This window comes from Amblyomma maculatum, chromosome 4 (genome assembly GCF_055883805.1).
Source record: "Amblyomma maculatum isolate TAMU_Amacu chromosome 4, ASM5588380v1, whole genome shotgun sequence".
Taxonomy (NCBI): domain Eukaryota; kingdom Metazoa; phylum Arthropoda; class Arachnida; order Ixodida; family Ixodidae; genus Amblyomma; species Amblyomma maculatum.
In genome coordinates this window covers 162,697,228-162,720,498 of record NC_139347.1, presented here as the reverse complement: position 1 = coordinate 162,720,498, position 23,271 = coordinate 162,697,228, and the positions used below count along the sequence as shown (strand labels likewise).

General features: G+C 45.8%; 1 protein-coding gene across 2 annotated transcripts in view; it reads left to right on the top strand.

The window, feature by feature from the left end:
- The window catches only part of LOC146193389 (MAM and LDL-receptor class A domain-containing protein 1-like), a 301,641-nt gene that overhangs the window by 215,424 nt on the left and 62,946 nt on the right, over positions 1 to 23,271 (top strand). For both annotated transcript variants that reach the window (XM_084602739.1, XM_084602738.1), the window contains one exon: positions 15,914 to 16,068. In XM_084602739.1, the coding sequence (XP_084458865.1) occupies positions 15,914 to 16,068 (155 nt within the window). The remainder of the gene's footprint in view (positions 1 to 15,913; positions 16,069 to 23,271) is intronic.

Sequence of the window (23,271 nt, the reverse complement as noted above, 5' to 3'; positions counted from 1 at the left end):
ACGTTGATAAATTATCCAGTGAAAGCTTCATGCCTCCAAATGATATATCATTCATCACGGTTTTGTCTTCATACTTTAGTCGAAAAAGTATTCATTTTAAACGAACAACTTTCCTGCAGTTTCAATTTACAAAACCACTTTAACGGCTAGGCAGGGTAAGGTTACCCATTTTAAGCTTTGAAAATACTTATTCTGAGAGTAATGATTGGACACGCTAGTTCTGTATTTATGTTGGTACTATATTTTTATAAGCGGCGTTTTATGCGCGTTTCTATAGACAATTGTTAATCAATCAATCAATCAATCAGTCAATCAATTTGGCTTTTATTTCGCCGGAAAGGAAACAGATGACGCCAGAAGAAAACCTCCGACGACGCTTCTGGGCTCTATAAATACAGCGACAATAGCAGCGGCTCAAATGAGGCTGAGGACGAACACCAAAGTTATTTACAGAGAGGGAAGCAAAAATTACTGCAAAAATAAGCATAACCCACTAATACAATAAAAAATGACATAACGGTATGCGGTCACAAATGCTGTGAAAGACCAGATATTAAAAAAAACTGAGATGTAGAGCAAAGAAAATAAAATGACCAATGTGGGTAATACAATAGTCACTGAAAACAGAAGCACATAACACATTTAAGTTGTACATTGTAAAAAGCAAACAAATCATCAAAGCAAACTAACTTAAAGTAAACAAATGTGATATCTGGCAAATAAAAGAGTAATGTTAATCTATGAACAAGTTAGTTAAACCTGCTTTAGAGATGCGTCCTATTTTGGGTCTGCGCCATCTAGTCTGTTTAAAAGTGATGGAAGCCCATGAAACAACATATGAGCAACGTAGTTTGTTCTTGGGTGAGTGTAGAAAACCATGCGGTACGACGCAAAGGGTACGCTCGTGCAACTTTTACGAGTTGCTGTGGTTTAGTATAAAGACAAAATAATCTTGAATTCTCGTTTGTAGCGTTCAGCGAAGCGGAAGTCGTACAGATTAAAATGCTTATTTCATCAGCATCGTTGAAGAACTCTTTTGTGGAATAAGCCCCGGATGGATAAAGTACCGCTTGAAGCTCTTCATTTTTTTTTTTTTTGACAGTGCGTTATCTGAAGCTTAGTTGATATGAACGTGTCCGATATAAGGAGGCAATAGTGTAGGTTAGACATGAATAGAGATCTAAAAAATGCAACTTGACTGGAGCCGCAGGGTTGCCGCCACAAAAGACCTACGATGCGGGAAGCATTTAACGCAATATTGTTTATATGTCCATCCAAAAGTGGCTTGCTTGTGAAATACATCACAAGCGTTTTAAAAGTACTCACAACTCAGCGAGTTTTGAGTTAAAGCGTATTGTTCGAGTCATATTTATTATTTTACCTTTTGGATGAAAAACATGGCTTTTTGTTTCGGTGATGCTAGCAATGAGAGCATTAAATGACTCTAGCGAGCAAGCAGTGAAAGACTGTCATTCAAATATTTAATCAATTTGGCAGGGTCATTTCCAGTGAACAATAGCGTGATATCATAGGCATAAATTGTAATATGGGCATCTTTTGTTATGTTAATAATACCATGAGAATGTATGTTTAATTAGAAGGATCCTAGAATACTTGCTTGTATTACCCCGCATGTGGTGGATAGCCTATTTAACAAGAATTCATTAACCTCTACATACAAACAACGTTGGAAAGATAGAAACGTATTAGTGCTAAAGACGAATGTTACTTCATGCAACAGTTCGGAAGGAAGTCACTCATTCGGGTAGTAACATGCTTGAAAACTTTAATACATACAGTTAAATCCCTAATCCGAAAAGCAATCGCTCAAGACAATTAAATGTTTCGATTGCTACTGCCAACCCTCATTACTTAAAATTCGGAAGAGATTTTATAAAGAATTCGCTATACCGGTTTATTCTAGAGAATGGATTTGCCTGATCTAGAGGGAGTTATGAAGCGGACTGTCCTTTACTGAGAGCTGCAAAACGATGTAGCTACAGTTGAGAAATTAAAAGCACGTAGTCATAAAACTGATTGCTGGGCTAGTTGGTGCATTGTACTTAAAAGGAAAGACTAACAGCGCAGCAAAAGACACTCACAAATAGGCACAAATATACACACAGGACAGGCGCTGTAAGCCTATTTGTGCCTATTTCTGAGTGTCTTTTGTTGCGCTCTTAATCTTTCCTTTTAAAAGCCCGTGTTTTCAGCAGTCAAACCATCATCCATTGCAGCACGACCCGAGTACGTTAACCACTACCCTAGCCGACAATATCAAAACGAGCTCATATTCCTCGTTGTCTAATGGGATAGGGGCCATTTTTTCAGGAGTAGAATTTAATAGCATGTTTAGCCAATAACCCTGTAAGCACACATAAGGTTATTTCTGGCTGTGTCGAGGAGTCAATAATGTATCGCATAATTATTACGCATCACATTTTGAGAATGCATCTGCGTATATCGTAATTTACCAATAATAGTGGTTTTCTTGTGGTACGAACACGCATGATTCTTCCTACGTACAGAAATATCTGCTGCAGTAATGCGTGTCACATAGGATCATTTTGCTTCACATACTGTCAGAGTAGCAGCAAAGCCAGTTTTTGGCTTTTGAGTTAACCTTTTCCAAGTGTAAAGCCTCAAGAAAGCCTGAAACGAAATACAGCTTAGTTGGTTCAAGTAAATAAAAGCAGCAGCGAAGGAAAACAAAGTCATTTTGGAAAACAAATTCTGCTTATCATATGTTTTCCCATGTAACGTAATTTATTTATTGCTGCTACTTTTGTAGTACTCATTCTTCTTTGAGTATTTCCACTTGTTGATGACGATGCCTAAATCAACAAACCAAGAGATTGATTCCCATATGAACTCTTTGTTGGGCTGACTTGCGCCCGCAAAAGATGTAAGCAATTCGGGGGCGTCAATAACAGCAAGCTTGCTCGTCTTTAGTTGAACTAAAAATGCACGTTGCATTTATCAGGGCTTAGTTTAAAGACGGGAAACAAGCATATATAAAAACGCACAAAAAATGACAAGAATAATCTGAAGCGTGGTGGAAATGGACGCGAGTGGCTGGAATCATTCGAGATGCTTATCAGTGCACCTTTCGTGACAAAAAAAAAAAATAACTGCGAACGTGGGCGATGCTCAGCATAAAAAACAAAGTGCACGAATTATTTGTGTGCAATACAAGCAAGGTGATAAGGCTGCACACTGGCAGTTGCAAAAACAACAAATAAAGAAAAAAACGGTTCGCGGCGATATACAGCAAGATTATATGTATCGTCACAAACCTACTTTGTGCATCACGTCTCCCGACATGCAGCTTTCAGGGCATATTTCGGTGATTTTCGATGTGTTTTTGCATGCTTGAGGGTATTTACAATGTCTCAACCGAAAGCCTATATTAGCCGTGCAATATTCCACTTTAGTAGTGCAAGTTGCTCCTCTAGTCAACATGTACGTCCACCACAAGATACGAGGAGCTGCGTCGATTGTTTATATGCACACACACACACACGCACGCACACGCTCACACACACATACGCACACACGGACACGCACGCACACATACACACACGCACGCACAAGCACGCACCCACACGCGCACGCACACGCGCACACACACACACACACACACACACACACACACACACACACACACACACACACACACACACACACACACGCACACATACACACACACGCCCACGCGCACACGCTTGGGAGAGAACACGTTACACGCAGTGCGATGAGCTTACGGGGTAACTAGGATAAATAGAATGGCCTGATAAGACATCGTTGTTTGCATACTAGCGCAGTAACGCACTTACCGACATGTACAGAAAGCAATCCGAATGTAAACTCTGTATGCTTTCATTCTAGAGCATGCGCTTCCTCACCTCCCCTTCCCTCGCCCCCGCTTATCTTCCCGTTAAAAGCCTTGTAATCTAGTAAAGTGCGCCCACATGTCAATTTTTTTTCTGTACAGGACTGATCTATTAGAGCATTGAAATGGGCATGTACCGTCTTTTCCGAAAGTGACCAGGCTGTTCCAAAAACTGCGGAGCAGGTGCGTGGTCGTGTGGCGGCGTTGCGTTCGCCGGCGCTTGCCGGCAGTCCTTATCTCCCAGGGTACAGCAGCTCACTTAACTTTGGACCCTCACTGTGGCTATTTGGATGATAAACATTAGACGTGTATGATGTGTGGACTGCGTTTTCATATGCGCGGAGCGCGGATATGCTGCTCGAGGCCAGTAAGTATATATATATGTATATATATATATATATATATATATATATAGGAATGATGCTATTCGCTCTTTTCACTAAGGGTCCTGAAGGCGATATAAGTCGTGCTTTTTGCATTGCGTGTGTGCGTGTTTACGTTCTGTACACCTCAACTGCAACGCGTCCGTAAAATTGAACTTTTCTGCATGTTTAATAAGCCTGTAAAGTAAACGGCCAGCGAAACTCGAAATTTTATTACGGTTTTTTTTTCGCACTGACTTGCGTACTGCCACATTATAGTGCTCGGGTACAAGCAAATAGGGAAATCCTGGCAGCCCTATGAAAGCCCACTTGCCTCTCTTTTATATTGGCAAAGTGGGTCAGTTAGCCTCTTCATTATGCTGTGCATTATCAATGCAGTGCTTGATTACAATAATTTCTTGCATTTGCTTGTGGGCAAAGTTTCTTAAGTTTTTCTCACGCTTAGCCCTTAGGCACGCATGATTATTTTTTCAGCAGGCACGACTCTTTATTTCTGCGCCACTCTGACTTGAAAACCTAGCACATTCGTCCTAAAAAAAAAAAAAATAACCTGACCTCGAAGTCTCACTAACACCTGCTTTTTACCGACACATCAAACAACAGAAAAGTGCTATTTGCTGGTGCATTTAAGCAGCGGTGTAAAAAATGCTAAACTCATAAGTGCATAGGGAAACGCGCGACCTATATCCCCTTCAAGGAAGTTGCCAAAGAGAACGGGTAGGATCACCTCTACACTGAGCACTCTCGGGCGGCGCATCCATGCTCCACAAAGGTGAAAACGTGAAAACATTGTACGCGCCTAGTTTTTATCAGTCAAACAACGAGAGCGAGGATGCGAAATTCCGTAAGATGCTGTTCCTCCGGAGCTTAAAACTACCAGCAAGCGCCAGCGACCGCAACGCCGCCTCACTGCTGCGCGCCTGCTCCCGCAGTCTTCGGAGCAGCTTGGTTACTTTGAGCCCAGTACTGTACAAACCACTTGTTTTGCTACAAACTGGGTTTAGTTGCGCCATTTGAGCTCCATAGTGAACTGGTCTACCCTTGCCCAGCGTTTTACAGAGCTTGTATAAACCTGCTAAAACTTTACGCCGGAAAGGTCGCACCTGTATGTGACCGATTCTGGACTCGTATGCTTCGATAACATCCGGTTTGACGCGAGAGAACGTTCTTTAATGGAGCATTTTTACATCATTTATGAACAATTGAGAGGTATAGATCTGTATGATAATTTAGAAGTGTCCATCACTTCCACACAATGTTAACGTAAGTAAAAAAAAAAACGTTCTCGCTCTTTTCCTGTTCAGAATGATAGATGGGTGGGCGCAGACCAGTGGGCGCATTCACTGGTCTGCAAGGCTGTTATCTGCAGATTGCTGGATGTGGGGGACGGGGAGGCGGGGAGCTCTCACACAAGCACGAAAACATGGAGTTTACATCAACTTTTCAGTACACGGCGTGTACGTGCGTTACTCGGCAAACACCTTGATAGAGCCTTTTAGCTCTTTTCGACCATATTTTTCCCCCCCCTTGGCATTTGGCTACCGCAAGACATCCAATGCCACATACTTCGGACTGAGAGCATCCGATAAACTCAGGCCTCTCCGCTAAAAAAAAAAAAAAAATTGGCCATTCCATTTTAAGCCAAAGCGGTACCAAAAAGAGGATTCATATGACATTGGTTTTGTTTAATATTCAGGTAATACACAAAAAATACTCAAGAATTGTTTGTACCCATAACAAGAGAGCTAGTGTTGGGTCCATGCAAATTACGATACAATATAAGCAGACGAAACAGCAACGATTAACAAACACTTATAGATAGCACAAACAAAACTGAAACAATTCACATCGCATTTCTACTGGTCGAGGAGGAATGCCTTAAGTGTGGACACAAAATAACTTTTAACCCTTACATCATTAGGAATCCCATTCCAAATTTGGGCACCATTTCACTCGATTAGTCTGCGCGCATAAATATTGTGGCATGGTGGTAAGTTAAAATTGCGAAGACTTATGTTCTTGTGGTTCTGCTGCGAAGTCGGAGGAGGTCTAGCTTAAGCGAGGCGTTAGATATATTAATATAATGCACTATAGCTCCAGTTTTTAGCAGGTATGTAGAGTTCTGAGGTAGCAATCTCAGTGATTTGAATAAAGGTCGCCGGAAGATCAGCCCCCTAGGTTGGAAGGCTTCCCACATGTTACAGGGGATGAACAAAGGGTGATTCCTAGTAACTCCAGGACGAATGAAGCGGCTGGGCGAAAGCCAAAAGGACGCTCAGTTTTGGATGTGTCGGGAAGCGACCGGAAAGTCCGATGTTGCAAGGAGATATATCACATAGCAACATGGAATGTAAGATCTATGACGCAAGGTAAATTGGATGTCGTTAAGCGAGAAATGGACAGATTGATATCTTCGGTACCAGCGAGCTCAAGTGGACGGGAATGGGAAAATTTAATTCCAGCGACCATTCTGTCTTTTAATGTGGGCACGAATGCAGGAGAAGGAATGGGGTCGCTCTCATAGTAAACAAAAGAATTGGCAAAGCAGTGCTAGGGTACAATCCCAAAAACGACCGAATAATTTCACTTCGGATCCAAGGTCACCCTTTCAACATAACAGTTATCAAAGTCTGTGCACCAACCACTACTGCTAAAGAAGCTGATGTTAAGAGATTTTATGCTGACCTGCAATGGCTTTTAGACCGCACTCCCTCATCAGACGCCCTTTTTCTCATTGGAGACTGGAATGCTAAGGTGGGGAGTGAATAAATATACGGAATTACAGGCAAGTTCGGTCTCGGTGTGGCAAATGAAGCTGGGCAGAGGCTATTAGAGTTTTGTCAGGAAAATAACCTGACCATAGCGAATACTCATTTTCAACAGCACAAGAGGCGCCTGTACACATGGACTTCACCGGACGGTCTGTACAGGAATGAGATTGATTATATTCTTTGCCGGCAGAGATGGAGAAGCGCGCTATACAAGCAGTAAAAACAAGGCCTGGGGCTGATTGTGGCACCGATCATTCGCTTCTTGCTGCCAAAGTTAAGCTTCGATTGAGGAAATTGTAGAAAACTAGAAGGCCTTTCAGGTATTATCTGGGTCAAATTCCATCAGAATATGCTATTGAAGTGAGGAATCGATTTCAAGAATTAGATCTAGAAGACAGAGAGCCTGAAGAGATGTGGACTGATGTGCGTGATATAATACAAGAAGTTGCTACTAAGTTGGTTACAAAGCAAAAGAAATGCAAGAAAGCAAATTGATTATCTGAAGAGGCTTTGCAAATAGCTGAGGAAAGGAGGATGACAAAAGGTATGGGGGAAAAAGAAAGATACAAGGCATCTCAATACGGATTTTCAGAAAATAGCAAGAAGAGATAAAATGCCTTCCTGAGCCTACAGTTCCTAGCAGTTGAGGACAACAGCCAATTGAAAAACACAAGAGCTCTGTATAAGACAATCAAAGATATCAAAGCAAGCTTCTATGCTATGCTGGGCGTGATAAAGGACAAACGAGGCAAGGACCTCACTGAAGCCTCAGAGATAAAGAAGACGTGGCAGGAATACACAGAAGAACTGCACAAGAAGGACCCGGATGTGCAAGCCCAACATAAGACGGCTGTGATTACTGATCTCGAGCTGGGCATCCTGAAGAGAGAGGTTGAATGGGCCTTAGCCAGCCTTGCTAACAACAAAGCTAGCGGAATTGATGGCATTCCAGCTGAGTTGCTTCAAACCCTGAACCATGACGACGCTGTTAACGTTCTGTATACATTATGTCAGCAGATTTGGACAACCCTGCAGTGGCCACAGGATTGGAGGAGGTCAGTTTACGTCCCAATTCTAAAGAAAGGCAGTGCCAAAGATTGTTCCAACTACCGCACGATCGCGCTTATTTCGCATGCTAGCAAGGTGATGTTGAAAATCCTTCTAGGTAGGCTGCAGCAGCATGTGGATCGGGAGCTTCCGGACGTGCAAGCTGTGTTTCGCAAGGGCAGAGGAATTAGAGACCAGATAGCCAACCTTCGCTGGATGACGGAAAAAGCAAGAGAGTTCCAGAAACCCATCTACTTCTGCTTTATAGATTATGCGAAATCGTTTGACTGCGTAGATCAGAGCAGATTGTGGCAAGCTATCCAAGAGATGGGAGTTCCAAATCGCCTCATCTGTCTCCTTAAGAACCTTAATGAAGGGCAAGAGGCCACGGTGAGAACTGGGCATGACCTTACTGGTTGGCTTACGATTGAGAAAGGAGTGAGACAAGGCTGCATGCTGTCGCCCTGCCTATTTAACCTATATGCTGAGTGCATCATGAGGAAGGCCGGTCTGTACGAGTCTTCAGCTGGAGTGAAGATTGCTTGAGAACGTATCAACAACCTTAGATATGCGGATGATACCACTTTAATGACAGAAAGTGAAGTGGAACTCAAGAGACTTCTGATGCGCGTACAAGAAGAGAGTGAGAAGTTTGGGCTTAAACTGAACATTAAAAAGACAAAGATCATGGCGTCTTGTCCCATCAAGTCCTGGAGCATCAAGGGACAAGAAGTGGAAGCTGTGACAGATTTTCTCTTCTTGGGCTCCAAGATAACCCCGGAAGGAGACTGCAGCCATGAAATTAGGAGACGCCTACTTCTGGGAAAGAGAGCCATGGTTAGCCTTGACCGCCTAGTAAAGAGCAGAGACATAATTCTGCCAACCAATATCCGTATAACGCGTGCTATGGTTTTCCAGTTGTGATGTATGGATGCGAGACTTGGACTGTGAAGAAGGCTGACCGCCGAAGAATTGACGCGCTTGAATTGTGGTGCTGGCAGAGACTCTTGAGAGTTCCTTGGACTGCCAGAAGATCAAATCAGTCGATACTGTCGGCCATAAACCCTGACTGCTCATTGGAGGGTCAAATACTAAAGTTAAAGCTCAACTACTTTGGTCATCTGATGAGAAGAGAGGAGTCGCTGGAGAAAGATTTGATGGTGGGAAAGCTTGAGGGTCACCGGAGGAGGGGTTGGCAGCGAACGCGGTGGTTAGATGGCATCCTCGAGGCACTGCAGATGAAGTTATGTCACATTAGAAAGACAGTGAGAGACCGGAGAGCGTGGCATGATATGCTCGATAGGGTCACGAAGAGTCGGACACGACTGAACGACTGAACTGAACTGAGACTTTGAAAATGTTAGAATCCTAACTGCTCGTTTTTGCATGCGAGAAATTGGGTCCAGATATGTGTTATAAGTGCTGCTTCAAGATTCTATACTGTACACCACCTGTGAACAGAAGCAAAATAAAGAATACTACGCAGGGTAGGGAGACCAAAGCACTCACGAGCTTTTCGCAATTAATAAGGGGCATAAGCAAGTTTTGAGCATACACTGCGTGTCTTTTTTTTTTTTTCCGTGCATGTCGGTTTCAGAGATAACACCAGGATAATTAAAACATGAGACTTGTTGGATCCTCACGTTGCCTATGTCACAATGATATTTTATTTCTTTCCAAATGGAATGAAAAACGTTGTACTTAGTTTTTAATGTTTAGGGTAAGTTGATTCATTGTAAACCACGTGGGTACTTTTGAAAGTTCCTCCTTTATTTTTGTTTGTAACACGTGTAATGTATCTCTGAAAAAGATTGGACAGTATCGTCCGCATACATTAGGAGCTCGGAGTCGCACAAGAGTTTAGGAAAGTCGTTCACGTGCAAGGAAAAAGATATCGGCCAAAGAACCGGCCCCTGGGGCACACCATTAAGTACCTGTTTAGTAGTAAACATATGCTCATTGATTACTACACATCATCTTCGATCGGTTAGGTAACTCTTAAAAAACTGAAGTATATTCCCTCTGAAACCATAACTCTCTAGCTTACTGAGAAGTTGGTAATTTACTGTATTAAAAGCTTTGCGCACATCGAGGTACACAACAACGGCAACCTTGTTATTATAGAGGGCTGTGTTAAGAAGCTAAGTAAGTGCGAGTGTCGCAATTGATGTAGATCTTCTGGGTCAGAAGCCGTGCTGGCGAGAAGATATAATGTATTTTGATAGGAAACTTTTAATATGAGTACCTATGAGTTCTTCAAAAATGGTATTAATTACACTCAGCATGGGTCGGTAGCTGGACGGTTCTGAAGGATCTCCGTCTTTGTAGACCAAATTACTCTTGCAATCTTAAGTGCACTAGGATAAATCGCTGTATCTAGGGAATGCTTAAACAGGTGCTGTAAATGGTTGCCTAGTACATCTATATTATTGTTTATGATTTTGACAGTTACAAGGTCAGGGCTAGTTGTTTTACTTATTACTCCTTGTGTAGGGGTGTGTTTATTCAGTCGACGCAGATGGATCCAGCTGCTCGGGAAGAACTGAGGACATGCTTTAGACGGAGAAGGTGAGAAGAAAAGTCGGTAGAGAAAGCTACGATGTCATCTAGATAACAAAGACAGGTCTGCCACTTGAGTCCATGAAGAACAGTGTCCATCAGGCGCTCGAAAGTATCTGGGGCATTGCAAAGGCCAAAGGGCATAACGTTGAACTCGCATAAGCCGTCCGGTTTTATAAAGGCAGTTTTCGAGCGGTCATCATCAGCCATCGGTACCTGCCAGTAGCCGGAGCGCAAATCCAAAGATGAGAAATACTAGGCTCCCTGTAAACAGTCCAAGGCGTCGTCGTTTCGCAGCAGAGGATAAACATCTTTGCGCGTGATTTTGTTTAGCCTACGGTAATCGACGCAAAACCGGATGGAACCATCTTTCTTGGTAACTAAAACAACCGGAGAAGCCCATGGACTGTTAGATGGCTGTATGACGCCCCAGCGAAGCATGTCGTCCACGTTATCAGCAATGAGTTGGCGCTCGGAGGCCGACACGCGATAAGGACGCTGTCGTAAAGGTGCGTTTGTACCAGAGTTCAGTGTGTGCGTAACGACAGACGTGCGACCCAACACAGTATGAGGAAGGTCAAAGGCAGAAGTGAAGTTCTGTAGAAGAGCAGCGAGTTGATCACGTTGTGCGGGTGGAAGACCTGCATCAATGGCGTGTTGAAGAACATCGGGTGGTGTCAAAGCGGTTACTATATCGCAAGAGCTGAGAACATTAACGTCTAATGAAGTAGGCGTGGCAGAAAGAGTATTAAAAGTGCAGGATCAAGTTCCTCAATACGACCGAGACACTCGCCGCGTGGCAGGACGGACGGGCACGAAAATAGATTTGAGGCGTACATTGCACTAAGGCCATCTTCGAACTTGAGAACAGCAAATGAGAGCAGAAGGCAGGGATGGCGTGAAGCGGCGTCGGAAGGTGTGAAGAAGACAGTCGAAGTTGTAACGATTTCACAGGAGAGTGGAACGAGGGCAGCAAAAAATGGAGGAATGTCTGTCATTGGCGACAAGGAGATTTGCAGACCGGGTAGGAACGTCACACAAGACGGTATCACAGAGGTAAAAAGGAAACCTCCGCGCGGGCGCAGTCAATAACGGCACGATGAATGGAAAGGAAATAGTAGCCCATGATGATGTCGTGTGAGCAGGGAGACAGTACAATAAACTCAATGGTGTATAAGACGTCTTCGATGAGAACACGGGCTGTGCACGCCACTAAGGGATGAATGCGCTGTGATGAGGCGGTGTGAAGAGAAACGTCGAAAAGCGCGGTGATCACCTTGCGAACACGACGGCAAAGAGCTTCACTGATGACGGATACGGCAGCGCCCGTGTCGACAAGAGTGAGTATTGCGACGCCGTCAACAAACACTTGTATTACGTTTACGGGAGAACACGGAGGACTTGAAGAGTTCGAACCAAGCGCAGTTCTTTCCCCGGGAACTGCGACTGCTAGTTTCCCTCAACAGTGCCGGTAGAACGACGTAGAAGCGGAGATGGCGAACGGCGACGAGGGGAAAATGATCGGCGAGTGGTATATGTTTGATTGTCGCGAGATATAAAATCGGAACCGGGCGGAGTTTTCGGCGAGGGCTGGTCAGTATCGTAGGAGTATCTCCAGAGGTTAGGGCGAGTAGGTGGAAGGCGTTGGAGGCAAAGGCGTGCGACATGACCCGGCAGCCCACAAGAGTAGCAGATTGGCTGGATGTCCGCGGTACGCCAAGGATTCGTAGGGCGTTGGCGTACCCTTGGAATAGGGACATTGAATGCAGACCCAGCCAAAGGCGAAGGAAGGTTGGAAGGAGCGGCCTGGTAGGAAAGAGGTCCTGATGGCATTAGCGGCCTGGCCGCAACTTGGGCGTACGTTAGTGGTGTCCTTACTTGCGCTGGCACGGGGCTGGTGAGCAGCACTGGGCTAGTCGGGAGCACGGAACTGGGCGGAACGACATCAGCGATGTGGTCTTGCACGGCACGCCGTATGGTAGGGGACAAAGACGGAGCCATGTCAGGAACAAGGCGGCCAGTATCTTGTAACTGAGGGACCAGTGGTAGCCGGCGGGCGACCTCTTCTCGAACGAAGGCTTTGATTTGTTGAATCAAAGGGCTGTCCTCTGATGGAGTAGAACCGCCCAGAGCTAGGGCAGAGATGGTGTCGTCTCTACACTGGACCGTCGGGTAGAAGCGCGCTTCTTACGAAGCACGTCGTAGCTCTGGCAAAGTTTGGTAACGTCACTGACCATGGCAGGATTTTTCACCCATAACATCTGGCACGCGTCGTAAGAGATGCCTTTCATGGTGTTTTCGATCTTATCCGCTTCGGACATTAGTGGATCGACACGCTTGCACAGGTCAACGATGTCTTCTATATAACTGGTGAACGACTCTTCGGCATGCTGAGTGCGCTCACGCAAGCGTTGTTGTGCACGGAGCTTGCGATCCGCAGGGCGGCCGAACACTTCCGCAAAATTCTTTTTAAATGCACACCAAGATGACAGGTCTACCTCATGGTTTCGAAACCAGAGGTTCGCCACGTCACTCAGATGAAAGAATACGTTATTAGCTTGATAGTATCGTCCCATCTGTTGTACCTACTGACGCGCTCATACGCCGACAACCAATCGTCGACATCTTGGTCGGCTGTGCCACTGAAGAGGCACGGATCACGCTGCCGTAGAGCTCCAGAATACAGCACGGTGGTTGGGAGGGGCGGCAATGTCGAGGCAATATCGGCCGGCATGCTGGAAGCAGAGGGCAATGTGCGGCTTCTTAATTCCATGGTGGACGGGAACGCACCAAGCACCTCCGCCAATTGTAGGGGTGTGTTTATTCAGTCGACGCAGATGGATCCAGCTGCTCGGAAAAACTCGTAGCGGGGCGTCAGGCGTAGCGAATCACGAAGACAACGACCAACTTCTTCGTTCTCGAGAGCGCCAGCACGCGACGCATGTTAGTGGCTATAACGATGAAGATTGCCACACTACACCAGGGTTTCCAGAACTGAAAGGATTTCACAGTAATCTTTAATATCTATCACGAAACTGTTCGGGACCGGGGTCAGGGATTCTAAAACTACCTGAGACTGTGGAAGTTGTGCAGCAAGGTGGGGACCAATGTTAATAAAGTAATCATTGATTCATTCACTATTTCCTTATTCACCACTTCAGGTGATACCTGCTGGCCAAAATGAGCCTTGTTAACGATATGTACAATGTCCAACATCCTTTTTGTATTACCCGCAGCTTGTCCAAGAAGTGAGGAGAAGTATTCTCATTTACTCTGCCTCAGTAGTCCTACTGACATGTTCCGCAATCGCTTAAACTGTTTTAGGTAATATTCATCGCCTTTTTTATGTAGCAATTTATGATACCATTCGTCTTTTCTTTAAGAACCTCTATAATTTTACTTGTTATCCAGGGGCAAACTGGCTTTTCATACTTTTTCTTCCCAAATTTTACTGAACTCTCCTTTACCGCGGATTCCAGCTTGCTGATAAATTGATCGTATTCTATATTAATGTTATGGTCATAGGTAGCGTAAAAATCGCCACTGATACTTTGCGCTGATTCTTCTCATTTTTCATCAATGTTTTCATGGAAAAATGCAGTGGAAAATCTAGAGATTTTTCAGAAGTATATTCACATCAGAGCACTTCCTCAAAAAAAGGCTTGTCGATAAGCTCTCTATGTGTCCAACCTGAAAGAATGAATGATTGGTCTAGGTTACACTGGCAACCTTTCGACACCAAAACCTCAGTGTTTATTTTATGTGCGAACAGTACATGCGCTTTTGCGAATCTTTATACCTTTAGGAGGATAAACACAGACCTTATTGATGTATACCTGGTCAATGCTTTAACGGTACTGCGTGACCGTCCACTGTCCGCTGCGCAGCGCCGAGCTGAAGCAAAGCAGGAACCTGGGGAGGGAGCGAACGTGGTGGCGTAATCATGTTGCTTGAACGAGTGTCGTCTGCTTGGCTCAACATTCTGCTGCTCGGAGGCAACCCCTCCAATAAAGTCATGTCCAAATTCTCAGGGACTTGTTCCATCTGCTGTGTGCTTATGACTTTGGTGCAAACTTAATGTTCCATGTTCCCTAATGTTTCCTGGATAGATTTACATATACTGTCTGCAGGAGGTTTGTTTTGAAATTAATCAATGCGAGGATATTTAATTTTCTCGGCAGTAAATTATTTCGAATGTAAGAATTGCAACCAGTTATGTGGCACAATAAATTATTTACTGTAAATTAGCTTCGTTACAGATATTATGCGCACTGTGTGTAGCCCTTAAAACAAGTAGTGGCAGCTTCTTCAGGATGCACTGCATACCTGCGCATCATATCACAGGCTGCTTCACAATAATACGAACAACCTATCAGAAGAGGCTCACTACCACGGCAGGAAGTGTGGTCACGCCCTTGCCCTCGCTTTCTTTGTCATCTCCCGCGTCTTGCAACACAGCAGCGCCTAACAGTCGACATTAGCGCGTTAATATTAAAGAATCTTTAGCGGCGCATTTTGCTACATTGAAGGAGACATATGGAAGTTTCTAGGTTTTACCGGCAAGGCTTTCTTCCAAGTAGAACACCACAATCGTGCGGGCAGGGTCAGAGCGAGCATCTTGCGCGTGCTGACACTGACACGCTGATTCTCAAGAAGACGCCCTTTTATCAATTTAGCGATTCCTTAACGCACTAAAACGCTTTCAGCGCAGAAGATGCAATGACCAATCCAACTTTGGTAGTTGGCTGGATATGCTCTTATTAAAGAAGGGCAGTACTTTCCACTGCCAACAAATTTTGGGTTTAAACAATGCAGTACGTCTGTGCGGCCGCCGTTGTTACGACTAATTTAACCAAGTACCAGGAATGTCCAGTGCAATGAGAAGCAGACGTTTACCTGCACACAGGATTTGGTGCAGATCATTATTTATTTTTTTACAGAAATTCAGGAGCCCCCAGTTGGGACGTTACATACGAGATGTGAGCTTGAACGGCGGTTAACAATGGTTGTAGTAAGGTTTCGAAAGTAACTATTGCAAATAGTTATTTGGCATGTTAACTTGTTTAATGTAAATGTGGGTTCGTTACAGATATGCGCAGTATGTGCAGCGGGAAAAAACGAGTAGTGGAAGCTTGCTTTTATCGGTCTCTTACTGGAACTGTGAACATCAAGTATAGCGAATGAAATATGGAAACTGTATATAACTAAAGTCAAAGGTGGTGAGAGTGCAGAAAAAAATATTCCATGCATTTTACTTTCAGGACTCGCAGTTCTCCGCTTCGGTGTGCTACCAAGAGCGACCAATGAGACAGTAAGCGTGGCCCCGGTTAACTTGGCATCAATATCCGGAAGCACGCTGCAAGGCAGGTGGGCGAAGGTCAGCGTAAGGGTCGGAAACTGGAATGCTGGAGCAAGGGTGAGTTTCATTCGTATATAGCGAAGCTATCATCAACGAGATAAATAAATTTGTTTCTGCATTTGAAATTATTGGCATCCAGATGAACGCAAAATTATTGTATCTGACAAAGTTGGTAAATTGGGGGTTCTGAGGCCAACAATAATTAAATCTTACAGGACTCGACCCAAAAAAACGAAGCGCGAGAGTAATAAGGACGGCAGAACTGAGCGCCATGCTTCCTTGTTCTTTTGCTTTGGTTTTTATGCAATGACTGCTGCAAGCATAGAAGCAAAGCACACTAGCCCAACAGCAAGTATTGCTCAAGTAATTAGAACTCTGCTATAGTTTCAGGCCTTTTAAAAACATTGCCTCTGTTGTGTTTCGATTAAATCATGTCAGTAACACAAGGAAAATGATCGATCTTGATTTCACGCACGTCGTTTGTATATGCTCTGATGGGGACGCAGTGGGAGACAGCACCATGTTATCGCTTGCGATGACGTCATGGCACTTTCTGTCTGCGGGCGGTTGACCACACGCTTGCATGGCGCTGCACATCACCCCCTTTTATAAATTGAGTCTTTCAGGTGGACGTCGTTGCCTGGTAGACCGACGAAGCGGCGGGGGCTCGTTGGGAGGAGGCTCCACCGAAGCGGGGTTTGAAATGTTATCTGGCTCGGGCGAGGTTAGGTTAGGGGTGTTGGGTGCTGAGGCGCAAGCTAGCGGCTTCGTATCGGAGCCCTTGGGTTTGTGCGGTCGCAGTTGATCCGCATGACGACGCTGCTCGCCGTTCGGCGAATACACAGTCGCCATTCGAGTCACCTGTGTGCTTACGACCACTCCAGGCAACCACCTGTGCCGGCGGTGAAAACTTCTGAGCCACACTAGCTGTCCTGAAAAGAAAGGCATTGTAGACCCACGTGTTTCAAATTGCAGTAACCGGTTGCACTCGGAAGGCAAGAGTCAACTGGTCCGGAGCCGGTAACCCAACAGCTGCTCAGATGGAGACTTTCCACCCTCATTAGGCGTCCGTCGGTAGCGGAATAAAAACAGCTCATATTATTATATTTATTGACAAGGCTGCCCCCCTGAGCTTTCGCAAAATCTTCCTTGATCGGGCGCACAGCCCGTTCGGCCACACCTTTCGACTGCGGATAGTAAGGCGCAGTCGTCAGATGGCTGATCCCGTTCATTTTTACGAAGGTCTAGAACACTGCAAAGACAAATAGTGGCCCATTATCTGAAACCAGTATATGGGGAAGTCCGAGCCTGGCAAATAAAGCTCTTAACGCTTCCGCGGTGGACTCAGATGTCGTGCTTCTAAGCGGAACGGCTTGTAGCTACTTGGTCTCGGCATCTACCACCACTACCAGCATGTGTCTTTTGATGGGGCCTGCGAAGTCAATGAGCGCTCGAGACCACTTCCGGGCTGTTTCTGGATACGGTTCCGGTACTTGTGCTGGAGGCATCGCACTGGCTTGTGCACATGAATTACATTCGCGCAATACCCTCTCGATATCAGCATCCAGCCCTGGGTAGAAGAAAATGGCTCGCGCAAGGTTTTTCATCGCAGCCATTCCGGGTGTGTTTCATAGAGGAGCCTCAAGAGACCTTCAGCGGCCTCTGACGGTAAGAATATTCCATGCCCCCAGTAAATGAGGTCATGACTAACAGTGAACTAAGTTTTCCTTTGAAAGAACGGCCGGAACCACCCCTTTGTCTCTGCCAGATAGGTCGGCCAGCCATGCAGGATTCATTTCCGCTCTTCCTGTAACAGAGGGTCACGGATGGTTAGGGTCGCCAACTCTTTCAAAGCTTCAGTATGCAATATATACTCAGGCGAGTCTTCGTTAGTCTTCTCCCGTAAAATTGGGAGAGGAAGACGGCTGAAAGCATCGGCGTTCACGTTTTCGGACCCGTTACGGTATGACAGGCTGTACCGATATCCTTCTATGAGCAAGGGCCCAACGCTGAATACGGGCTGCGGCCACCATCGGAATCACCTTGTCAGGGCTGAACAGTCGCTTCAATGGTATGTGACCTGTTACCAGCTCGAAGTGGTTTTCATAAAGGTAGCCTCTAAACCGGGTTACGCAGAACACGAGAGCCACAGCCTTCTTTTCTAGCTGGGAATAGTTGTTCTCAGCTTTTGTTAGTGTTCTTGATCAGAATCTTATGTGGTAATCCACGCCGCCTGCCCGATGCGACAATGCGGATCCCAAACCCACTGCAGATGCGTCACATTCTAAGCAAAGGGGCTTGTTTGGATCGAACTGCCCCTGAAGTTGTGCGTCCTTTACTGTCTTTTTAGCTTCATGGAAAGCCATCTGCTGCTGCTTGCCCCAGAACCACTTCACTCATTTCGCCAACAACGCGTATAAAGGTGCCAGTAGGGTTGACACGTGTGGAAAGAACTTGCCGTAGTAATTAAAAAGGCCCGAAAAGCTTTCAACTCACTCACCGTGGTGGGTCGTGCGGCGTCGAGCAGTGCTGCTATAGTATATTTCAGGCCGTAAGCCGTTGCTATCTATGCAGTGGCCAAGGAACGTAACTTGATCTTGTCTGAACTTGCATTATTACTCAGGTTTTAGACGCAGGCTGTGTTCTCGCAGACGTTGCAGCACTTGCTCCTGACCGTGAGTCATTCGCCTTTTCCGCCGCAATAATGTCGTCCAGATAGACTTCCACCCTGAATAGCGCTAAGCACGGCTTCCATGCGTATCTGGAAGATTGCCGGCTCTGATACCATCCCCAAGGGTAGTCTGATGAAGCAGTATAGGCCCTTGTGTGTGTTCAGAACAGCCGGCTTCTTCGAATCTTTTTCCAAGGGCAGCTCATTGTAAGCATTATGAAAGTCTAACGTGCTGAAGACTTCTCCTTTGACATTCGCAAATATATCATCAACCCGTGGCAACAGATATTGCGCCATCAGGGTTGCGGAATTCACCATGAGAAGAAGTAGCCGCACAACCGTAGCCGCCCATCTTTATTTACTACAAGCACGATGAGTGTTGCCCATTCCGAAGACGCCACTGAAAATAATATCCCCTTCATGGACTATTCTATTTAGTTCCGAGATTTACTTGAGCGCGTATAGCGCCGTCCGAGCTTTGCAAACCCCGAGCTTTCCATCTTCTCTGACGGACGGGTGGACTGGTGGCCCTTTGAGTGATCCAAGTCTCCGGAGCGAAAACATCGTTGTGCCTTGAAAGTAGGGTTTCCAGCCTTCTGTCTGAGAATCATGCGCACGCCACAGTGTTGTCAGTGGTTACTGGCACGCCAGCCGTATTGAAGCTTCGGAAAGTGTCGCGGCCTCAAAGCGTCAGTCATGGACAATCAACAACAACCCGCTCTGAGTGTACAGTCGCGCTCCCCAAACTCGCAGTGAGTTGCAAATTCCCAGCGAGAGGAAGTGTATCCATGAAACACGATAGCTGCATTTTTGTTGTCTGCAGCCGTGGCAACTTATTCTGGTGTTCTTCGAACACTTACCTCGCAATTACATTCAGTGGTGACCCCGTGTCTACCAGCATAGTGAGCGGAACTCCGTTCCAACTTATTCGCAGAAAAATACGCTTCACGTGAACACTGTTTGTTGCTTGATGCGCTATCGGTGTGCGCAAAAATTCGCAGTTTTCAGGACTATCTTCCTGACATTTAGAAAGTAGGCATGCTGCCCGGCTACCCTAGCAGCTTCGTCCAATGTTCTACACACTCGTGTTGGCCGCGTTTCCGGCACAGATGACACACTGCTCTGAGATGGCGGCAATCACCTTCTTGGTGCATGGAAGCGCCACATCAGGTGCACGTCAGGAACTCAGGTTGATTTTCTAGACATCGGACGTGGGTGAGCCGATCGGACGAAATTGTTTGTATCTGACTAGAGGGAGGGTAGTCTCCACATGTGCTACTCGTTTTTCCGCAGTGGCCTAAGCAGAAATAACGGTCTTCTGCTTCCTTTAACGACAGCGGGCTGCGGGTCAACCGGTGACGTCTGACTTCGTCCCAACCACCGCATGCTATGCAATCGCGAGAGCATCGCTCCAAAATTAGTCTTTGACCAAGCGGCGAAGTGCGGCTAGGAAATCTCGACTACTCTCACATTCTGCTTGTGTGTGCGTGAAAAACCAGTAAATGGCCGCTGTTTCGTTGACTTGCGGCTCATAATAGCTCTGTAGATGCTCGATGTCATCCCTGTATTGTTCGTGGACGCACTTGGGATGGCACCTTCCATGGAGAACCTTGACAGCGCTGTTCGATACAGCAGCGACAAGAAGAGCTCGTTCCTTTGCCATATCCGTGATCTCTAGTGCTTCATGGATGAATGGATGGAATATAGGAGCGTCCCCTTTGAAACGGTGTGGTAGCAGTAGCTATCATGGTCATTTTTCTCCCTATATCTGAATTATTGATTTAGATTGGTTAACTAAACCATCATTATATTTCCTAAATTTTTTGTTTCTACATTACTAACATTATGTCACTTCTCTGCTTTTAAGCCACCAATCTTCCAGTCGTTTCTTACTGGTTTCCACCGCCGGTTTTTTCACCGGGCCACTGTTATCTCTAAACCCCACAGCTTCAGGAACAGTGATTGCGCCTGCATCAACTTCCGGATGGATACCATTACATACGCTTCCAAGCGCCCCCTGTAGGCCGACCAGCCCCTTTCCTCCTCGGAGAAGGCAGGCACTTGCCCAGCGCCATCGGATCGCCTTTGCTGTCCGGTTTCAGTAACCGCTATTTAAGGGCACTGCCCTACTGACTAAGACTCGTCGCCACTCTTATTTGCGTTTCGATTAAACCATTTTGGTAACGCAAGAAAAATGAACGGGCTTTATTTTACGAGGGTCGTTTATATATGCTCTGATGGTGACGCAGCGGGAGACAGGCACCACGTTATCGCTTGCGATGACGTCACGGAACTTGCTGTCTGCGGCGTGGTTGACCACACGCTTTCATGCCACAACAACCTCTAAATATTTGATCGAAAACTATTTCCACGCTGTGCAAGCGTCTGCTCAAATGATCATGTAATATTCGACTATTGCTGTACTAATTAGCCATCATTCGGTTCATGGGTGTCCTACCGGTCTTCTTGGAATGGATTCCTTACCGGGTCTTTCAATAAAAAATCGCAGCCTTGTAGAAACTTTGGGCCAAGACTTTCAGGATTAAGATTTGCAAGGCAACAATTGCGATGGATTTGGTCACCTGAAGCCTTTTGCGTCTCCCCGTCATTTCTATTCGCTCGTTCGCCGCAGCATCGATGTTGACAGCAAATAGAAAATGCAAAACTCACAGCAGAAAAACTGCTGCGTAGGCACAGCAGTTTCTAGCGCGACGCCAAAGATCCAATTTTCCAAGGAATCCGTCATGGAAGATCTCAGCGATGTTTTTGTCACCATTGTATGCGAAAAATCAAAACATGCCTTTAGCAGACCTCAGTTGCCTGGTGAGATGGCTGGACGCTTATTGATGGCGGGTTGGATGATGTTTTCGAGGCTGTCGCACCATATGTCAAAGGCTAATAAAAAGGTGGCAGTGGGTGACTGATTTGTAAAGATGTGCCTCTAGTAGAAATGTGCTTCTAGTGGTGCCCAGTGAAGTGTAGCTGCACGCAGGACACGCAGATATGACAGTTTACCGAAGGTATGGCGGCACTAGCACTCGCCGCATTGAGCGAGCAAGGAGGTGTAGCACTGCGGCGGCAAGGTGGTGGCCATCGCCGAAGAAGCGCAGCGCAGCGAGGCAACTAAGTGGCTTGTTGGCCAAGAAAGTGCGGCACCCACTGCGCTGAATTTCTTAGGCAGGCTCTAGTGGTCTAACCAGCAGGACAAAGGTGACGACGGGTTGTGAAACCTTGTTGAGCGACACCAGCTCCAACACTGGAATCTAGGGCGTAGCCTGCCGGTTCGGCTAGCTCGTTCAAAGATAGCCCGCGTCGCGTCCTGTTCATGCATGCAGAGTGCGTCCTCCAAAATTTGCTACTGCGGTGCCTGAATGCTGCAGTTTACGCGGTACAATCGCTATATGTATATACGGCTTCGCTACGATACGGCGTCGAATATCTTATATACTTCAAAAATCAGGAAATAAATACAATGCCACCTTCTGCTATCTAGGCCAGCACCATAATTTGCATTGTTTTCTATTTTTATAGGTTTTAATAAATATGTAAGCTGCGACTACCATAATTCCAATATTTCCGGCTGGTTTCACAAACATATCGCGCTACAGATTTGAGGCGCTCTTGGTTATCGGCCACCCACTTATTCATTCTACGGGATCACCTGGAACCTTCGCGGACATACTTTTGAATATACAAGGGCTGGACATCGTCCTCTGCTTCAATTTCTCTGACACTGCTTTCTCACTGCATACGATTAGATAGCGATCTCAGTAGAGTTCTTATTGCAGTTTATGGTCACTAACAGAGTGGATTATATGACGCTGCGCATCTGTAACATATAATGACAGTAGACACCGTTTCCTGTTGCAAAGAATGGTGGATAAACACGCAGGGTACGCTTCGGTAAAGACGCGCCATCCTTCTCCTTGAATCCAAAGCTGATTCGCCAGACCGCTGGCAATCAGTTACGAAAGCGAGCACAAAGTGAACGAATTGAACCACTAAACAATCAAGCTTAGCTTACGCAATGCAAGATAGAGGCCATCTAGAAAGCGCCAACTTATGGGAAGGGCTATGGCAACGCAATCGAGTGTTTCATTAGCCAGCGGCTGGAGATAGAAAAAATAGTGAGCTAGAATGCAAAGCATTTGTTGGTTGTTTGCTATAGCCACTGACAGAAATAGACTTCTCAAATAATGCAATTTCCTCTTTCACCATAGTCTGGTTGCTTGTCTTCAAATTTAGAATGCGAGAATGACTTTTCAAAAAAGAATTCTAGGGGGCACTTTGCATCACTAAACTGCGATGAGGCGAAAGCCTCAATCACGCGTGGTCCGAAGCCCTCCACTACGGAACCTCTCTCTCTGCTTTCACTCCCAATTTCGCGACGACGCGATAGCGTAGCTACCAGTTAACATGTTAAGCCCGGCTTTAAGAGAGCCGTATGAACGTGCCTGCGTGGCGTAGGGATAACGGGAATGCAAAGGTTTTGGCAGGCTGATTGTGATATCACTCTCCCATATGAAAGGGGAGGCCTAAGTAGGCAGCTCCTGCCAAACGTAATGTCAGGAAGCGCTACGTCTACTTAG